The sequence below is a fragment of the Chelon labrosus genome, assembly GCF_963514085.1.
Source record: "Chelon labrosus genome assembly, chromosome: 8".
Classification (NCBI taxonomy): domain Eukaryota; kingdom Metazoa; phylum Chordata; class Actinopteri; order Mugiliformes; family Mugilidae; genus Chelon; species Chelon labrosus.
In genome coordinates, this window is record NC_140358.1 from 13,576,990 (window position 1) to 13,584,953 (window position 7,964).

At 38.8% G+C, this 7,964-nt stretch overlaps 1 protein-coding gene across 1 annotated transcript; it reads left to right on the top strand.

Moving 5' to 3' along the window:
* The first annotated feature begins 1,279 nt into the window (after positions 1–1,279).
* On the top strand, positions 1,280–7,684 carry LOC311492033 (uncharacterized protein). The gene is made up of 11 exons (XM_084550156.1): positions 1,280–1,335; positions 1,640–1,702; positions 3,074–3,211; positions 3,534–3,630; positions 4,019–4,110; positions 4,242–4,325; positions 4,555–4,616; positions 4,857–4,934; positions 5,464–5,518; positions 5,823–6,011; positions 6,218–7,684. Exons 3-11 carry the CDS (start codon positions 3,089–3,091, stop codon positions 7,166–7,168), a joined length of 1,731 nt encoding a protein of 576 aa, XP_084406282.1. The 5' UTR covers positions 1,280–1,335; positions 1,640–1,702; positions 3,074–3,088; the 3' UTR covers positions 7,169–7,684.
* Positions 7,685–7,964: the final 280 nt, after the last annotated feature.

A 7,964-nucleotide genomic window follows, 5' to 3' on the forward strand; every position in this document is an offset into this window, starting at 1 on the left:
CTCGCCCTTAGCCAATCAGGACGCAGAAAACAATGCGTTGTAAAAAAAAAAGAAAAGAAAAAAAAAGCATGCAAAATTGCACTAAAAAAATCCGCGAAAAACTGCGAGGCCACGAAAGGTGAACCGCGTCATAGCGAGGGACAACTGTATATGAACATATGTATGTTGGCCAAGGTTCTGGGTTTGAATCCATCGGCCGACTGGGGCCTTTCTCTGTGGAGTCTGCATGTTCTCCCTGTGTGGGCTCTCTCCAGGTACAAGTGCTTACAGAAAATGAATGAATGTCGGCTAAGTATTCAAATACAATAAAACTATTTAGAGTACTTAAAGTCCTTGAATTTGAATTCTGGTTTACTTAGAAAATCTGTAATTTCTTGGACTTGGTTTGTAGAGGTGAATGTTTATTAGAATCAAGAGCACAAATGCAAACACATTCCTTCAATTATTCATCTGATTCGCATAGAAATATTTATACAACCGTTTTATTATCTGGTATTATACAGTGTTCCGTCTTTGCGACTTCCCTTTCAGAAACTTCTGGTACAGGATGTGAAAGTGCGATCCCATTGACCCTTGTCACACAGCAGAGCAGTTGAAACAACTGAGCTTTTCTGGTTCATCCAGTTCCAGGCTTGTCTGTAACACTGTCTGTGGATAAGAGGGGGAGGGTAATAACATGCCGCTATCTTAGATATACGATCATTTGCACGATACACGGAGAAAAGCTCAGTTTTCATTCTCACACAGTGCTAATGTCTCAGTCTAAACATCTAGGTGAGCAAAGGTGTGGTTTTTAACAGGTTGTGTGAGGTGAGCTGTGCGTAGTGTGAGAACTAGCTGCAACAAAAATCTGTTTCTCATCAACTAAAATGGACGAAATAACAGCAAATACGTACTGCATTCACTCTATGAATTTACATTTTCTCAAACAAAAACATGGCGAGCCCTGTCTGTGTGGTGTTAACGTTAATATGACATACAACATTTAGATAAAAAGCATTTTGCTCCATTACATTTGTTGATGGATTAGATGTGGCTGGATGATTCAGCATGTTGCTGGTGTTTGTACTCTTACTTCAAATAATATAAGTTTTTGTTATAATTTGTCTTCATGAAACAAAACCATGCTTTGGGCTATGGCAAGGACCACTATATGAATCTGTGTGTGTGTGTGTGTGTGTGTGTGTGTGGGTGTGGGTGTGTGTGCGTGCATGGGCGTGTGTGTGTTTTCATTTGCATAACATGTTAGTTTCACTTTTAATTCCTTAGCATAAACCGAAGCTCAGGTATGGTGATCCAGAGAGTCTGCAGTTACTGACTCTGGGCGGCATCTAGGTAAGTAGACATGGTGTTCCTGGATGATTCAGCATGTTGCTGGTGTTTGTATTCTTACTTCAAATAATCCCTTTACAGACAAAACAACTTGTTGTGAAACAAAACCACGCTTTGGGCTACTTCTTCCTCTCAACCATGACTCCTTGTTGTTATGTAGAAAGACCCTCACCGCGAATCTTGTGTTTTATTTCACTGAGACGATAAAAGTTGTAATTGTTTCCAAACCCGAGCTGGGTGTGTATGTGTGTGTGTGCTTTTTTTTTTTCAATCGCTTGACATGTTAGTTTCACTTTCAATTTCACAGTATAAGCCAAAGCTCCAGTGTGGTGATCTGGAGAGCCTGCAGTTACTGACTTTGGGGATCTAGGTAAGAATTCAACTTAGATCCAACTATTACTGGGAGTGTTGATGAGCTAAAACAAACCTAAACATACACTATATTACCAAAAGTATTCGCTCACCTGCCTTTACTCATTCTATGAACTGAAGTGCCATCCCATTCCTAACTCATAGAATTCAATATGATGTCGGTCCACCTTTTGCAGCTATTACAGCTTCAACTCTTCTGGGAAGACTGTCCACAAGGTTGAGGAGAGTGTTTATAGGAATTTTTGACCATTCTTCCAAAAGCGCATTGGTGAGGTCACACACTGATGTTGGTCGAGAAGGCCTGGCTCTCAGTCTCCGCTCTAATTCATCCCAAAGGTGTTCTATCGGGTTCAGGTCAGGACTCTGTGCAGGCCAGTCAAGTTCATCCACACCAGACTCTGTCATCCACGTCTTTATGGACCTTGCTTTGTGCACTGGTGCACAGTCATGTTGGAAGAGGAAGGGGCCCGCTCCAAACTGTTCCCACAAGGTTGGGAGCATGGAATTGTCCAAAATGTTTTGGTATCCTGAAGCATTCAATGTTCCTTTCACTGGAACTAAGGGGCCAAGCCCAGCTCCTGAAAAACAACCCCATACCATAATTCCTCCTCCACCAAATTTCACAGTTGGCACAATGCAATCTGAAATCGTTCTCCTGGCAACCTCCAAACCCAGACTCGTCCATCAGATTGCCAGATGGTAAAGCGTGATTCATCACTCCAGAGAACGCGTCTCCACTGCTCTAGAGGCCAGTGGCGGCGTGCTTTACACCATTGCATCCGACGCCTTGCATTGCACTTGGTGATGTGTGGCTTGGCTGCAGCTGCTCGGCCATGGAAACCCATTCCATGAAGCTCTCTGCGTACTGTACTTGGGCTAATCTGAAGGTCACATGAAGTTTGTAGCTCTGTAGCAATTGACTGTGCAGAAAGTCGGCGACCTCTTTGCACTATGCGCTTCAGCATCCGCTGACCCCTCTCCGTCACTTTACGTGGCCTACCACTTCGTGGCTGAGTTGCTGTTTTTCCCAAACGCTTCCATTTTGTTATAATAGAGCTGACAGTTGACTGTGGAATATTTAGGAGCGAGGAAATTTCACGACTGGATTTGTTGCACAAGTGGCATCCTATGACAGTTCCACGCTGGAATTCACTGAGCTCCTGAGAGCGGCCCATTCTTTCACAAATGTCTTGTTTCACAGTCTGCATGCCTGAGTGCTTGAATTTATACACCTGGGGCCAGGCCAAGTGATTAGAACACCTGATTCTGATCATTTGAATGGGTGAGCGAATACTTTTGGTAATATAGTGTAACTGGTATATAAAAGTGCATAATGCATTATACTGCTTTTATAATTTTTTGTCTTTAGGGAATCACAAAAAAGATGGGAAACGAAAAGAGCGCGCTGGTTAAGAACGGCTATGTAGCTACAGAAGACAAAGAAAAATATGTCATTGCCACAAAGGGAGATGATACATTTTTTATACTAAAGATCTCGCTAGACAGGGTGAGTAAAGGATTGTTATGCTAATTTGTATTTCGCACTGATACAATTAATACAACATTGATAATCTACAATTATATGATGATCAATGAACATCATATAATTATAGAGTACATGTTCAAGATTCCAAAAAAGCAGTTTGTAGAATTTCTGTCAAGAGCTGAGCTTACTCTATACCAGCCTTTGTCAGGAGACTTGAGGTAATACACTTTCTGGTCAAAGATGCAACTTTAGCTACTAATACATTTAGTAAATCTCTCTTAGCTGCCAGTCACTTCAGCAGTTTATTTATTTTTATTTTATTTTATTTTTTGTTTTGAAACAGATAACGGAAAATGCTGTTTCAGCTTTAACTTCAGAAATAGACATCCTCAAGACAATAAGCCATCCACACATTGTCAGCAGCAAGGAATGTCTTAGAGGTAAGTTCAAACAAATGTGTCAGATTGTATGGTCTTTGGAGTTTGCCATCTGTATGAAGATTGTATGCAAATGATGCATACTAGAGATGAATATATTCGAGACAAAGCTAAAACCAAGTGAACTTGTCTCACCAATTACACAAGTGACTTCCAAAGAGTAAAAGAGATGCTATTTTTATTTTTTTATGCTTTAATGAAATTTCTGTTTTCATACATTCATATCAAGTTCACTGAATGCCATTCTTCAAAAGGATTATATTTATTTCAAATGAATACAACATTGATGAAAGTTTAATTGGAAGAATGTGAAGAAATTGATGTGTGATTGATTTGGTGTTGCTAGTGAGAGTGAAATACTAACATATCCTCTTTTCCTTTTATCATAAAGATCAAAACATTTGCTATGTAGTGATGGACTACTGTCAGGGAGGGAACCTTAGGAAGAGCAGAGAAAAGAGTGCACCTCCACAAGAGTCTGAGGTACAGTACTATTATGTAAAGGACACAGACAAGTCAGGGAAAACTGGACACTGCAAAGAAACCCATTATTGTTTACAAATTGCAAAACTGCAATTCATGCCATTCAAGCCATACCATCTTTTGTTTCTTAGGTACTGAGCTGCTTTGTTGAGATCTGTTTAGCTTTGAAAACCATTCATGGAAAAGGTTTGCTTCACAAAGATCTGAAGACAGAGGTACTACACAAATTACAATAACACACTGATTAACATATTCTCATTAACAATTTCATATCATTGCAACAAACAAATGTAGTGAGGGTGCAAAGCGCAGAAGTGTCATGCAAAGTTTTTTCTAAAATTAAATTAATCTAAGACTGTTTTCACAGTCAAACATACATTTCTACCTTAAATTTATTTTACGTATGTCAGTTTATTCATATTTTCATCTTTTGTCTTTTTGTAGACCGTACTCCTCACAGAATTTGGAATAGCATGCTTGGGCGGATGTGGAAAAATCCATGAAAAGTACAGTGCAGTTTATTTATTTTTCCCTTAATAGTAACAGTAAAAATGCAAATGTTTTGTGAATATATTTTCTGCCCCTCGCAGTCTACACAAACCAACTAGTTGACAGTTTGCATGGTTGGAGTAGAGATGCAAACATTTCCAAACTTTAGCATTTGCAAACCTTTAAACAGAGAATGTATATTGTATAAGTGTTATTGATGATCATTTATTTTTCTCGCCCTGACACTGTTCAAAAAGCATTAATTCAGGTCTGATGGAAAAGATAAATTATCTGGCACCAGAAGTTTTCACAGAGGACACCTATGACACAAAGAGGTAAAAACATTTTATATCAAAATTAAATGTACGATTTACTCAATCCTGCATTTAGATATAACACATTTAATTATCGTTATTAGTAGTAGTTGTAGTATTTTACATCTTGTTAAATGAGATATAACAATGATAGCAAATATATATGTATAAAAAATATAACTGTATATAACCTATATGCAAAATATGTTGAAGCCCAACACAAAATGAAAATAGATAAATCCCACAACCAGAACCAAAAAGGTTTGTGAAATATACGTAGTATTAATTGACGTAGTCTTCAGCAGCGTTTTATTGAATTTCCCACTGCATGCAAATGTTTCTCCACAAATTGTATGATACGAAAAATCTCACAATTGTTACCACAGAACTGTACTTTTCGCCAAAACAAAAAACAACAAGAGATTTTTAAGTCATGTTATCTAAACCCTGATGCATTAACTATATTTTTGCCTAATGTTGATGATTGCTTCACGTTCAGCATTATTATATGTGGATGCAACTACTAAATGATTGTGTCTTTTATTTTTAGTGACATCTGGTCATTGGGATGCATACTCTTTGAGCTGTGTACTCTAGAACCAGCAGTAAGTTTCATCTGAGTATAAAAACAATATAAAGACCAATGCAACTAGGATATGTATGCTCTAGTAAAATTCTTAACTGCTCATGTGTAAAGGAATTCTTTTCACAGATATGCAGCCATGATGTATCCCAAAGCTGGGTATAGAATTGGAAGGAAAATTGTCAGCACTTGTGTGCACACATGTAAAGGGATAAACCCAATAGAATCAGGCATTACAACTAACTTTTATAGCTTTAATTCATGTATAAAAACAAAGTTATTCTCACTGTAATAACAATTAAATCTTTTTAACTATATTTTTTCAGTTCACGGCGGAGACTACAATCAAGCTCATGCCTAAGATAATTAGTGGTCCTTACCCATCTCTCCCAGACCATTTCTCAGCAGAGCTTTGTGAACTCTTGAATGACATCTTAGTCAAAGACCATGAGTCGAGGCCAACAGTCAATGAGATCCTGGCACGTCCCATTTTTATAAGCTGTCTCTCAACAAAGGTATGATACTCTGACAAATACAGTATTGAACTCACTCTCCCAAAACATGTTTGGGGCTGCATGCATCTCCAATGTTTTCATTAGCAAGAATATCAAATGCATCAAAACAAATGCCCCAAATTTCTTCTGAAACCTGCTTGAACTTAACTCGTTAATGGTCTCTAGACACATAGCGCTCAACTGATAATATCTTTGTTTCTTGACAGTGCAAAACAACAGTGGTGGACCTCCAGGACAAGCTGAAAAATCTGAGGGCTCTGGCTGATGGTTTGGAGCGTGTACATAAGGGCACCACTGTTGGCAGTCTGACAGGAGGAGTGATTGGAGCAGTGGGAGGGATCACATCCATAGTGGGCCTTATACTAACCCCCTTCACTTTGGGAGCCTCTCTCATTGTCACTGGAGTTGGTGTGGGAGTGGGTGCACTTGGTGGGGTCACTGCTGCTGCCTCAAATATCACTAATATGGTGAACCAGTCTACTGACCGCAAAGCTATTCGAAGCATCATTAAAGAGTTTGAACAGAAGATTAATGCAGTTGTCCTCTGGCTCCAGGAGATTGGAAACAGCTTAGAAACAATCAGAAACAGTTGTGACTCAGATAACACGCTTGATGATGATAGCACATTCACAACAGAAAACCTGAGGAGGGTTGGCTTCAGGGCGGGAAAGGGCCTAGGTGGCATTGCTGAACTTGTCAGACTAGTTCAAGTGGCAAACATTGGCAGGATAGCTGCACAAGCATCCAGGGTAGTACGTGTGGCAGAGGTAGCAACAGGCGTGCTTTCTGGTTTATTCATAGCAGTGGATATTTTCTTCATTGCTATGGATGCCAAAGAGATCCACCAGATTAGAAAAGCACAGGCAGCAGATGTGCAACCAGATGCATCAGGTTCAGAGTTACTTTTTGAATCTGAAATCGGTGACACCTCTGACCAAAATACACTGCTGTCCGGCTCACTGATGGAAGAGCCTGACATGGCGGAGTCACAGGATCAGTCTCCAGTTGGATCTGAGGTCATGAAATTCGTTCGATCAGTCAGGAAGGCAGCAGACCATTTGGAAGAAGTCTTGAATGAGCTCAAAACCATAACCATGTCTATCCCTTCACTTGGGTATGAATGGGAGCTAGAGTGGGAGGACATGGAATTCAGATAACCCAGAGGGTACAGTCATTAAAATCAGCCACTCTGATGGACCATCACGTGCTGTCACACATTGCAGAGCATTAATTCATATAACATGGTTGCTGCAAAGTTGCATAACATTTGGGCGTGGTCAAGTGTGCACCAGTGGATTACAACTATCTGTGGTGTTGGTAGGTCAGAAGACTAAAGCTTTCCAATCATCAACTCTAGCTAGTTAATTCATTTCAATTATGAGGCTGAGTTGAAATTCTAAGAAATCATGATCCTGTTAGTAACTGTATAATAATGATTTTAAATCTACACTTGATTGTCAGATCAAAAAGACCTTGGTAACTGTTTTCTGTTAAGTTTAAACAGTGTATTGCTATTGTTTGCTGTATAAATTTTGTATGTACAAATTTTTTGGTTTCTTCTCACGGTAGACATGTATTGTTAAGCCTTAATAATCAAAGAGACTGGTTTCCAATATCATTAACTAATGTACATTTGCTCTAAAAATGAAAATAATAAAAAGCCATGCCATGTATTAACATGTGATAAAACACTTCATAACATTTTACTGAAGAGCATTTTTTCTAATATAGCATTACAAAGTATATAATTTTTACATTATAAAAATACATCCTGTGCTTCACATCTAAACAGAAGAACAGACAGAACAGAAAACATGAAACATGAACAATGCAGTGGTAAAAAGAACATTCGCATTTTACACGTACTGTATCAAAACGTATCCAAGTTACATTGATATAATTACTATGGTGTTAAAGTGCAGACTCTCAGCTTTTAATAAGAATGTATTCACA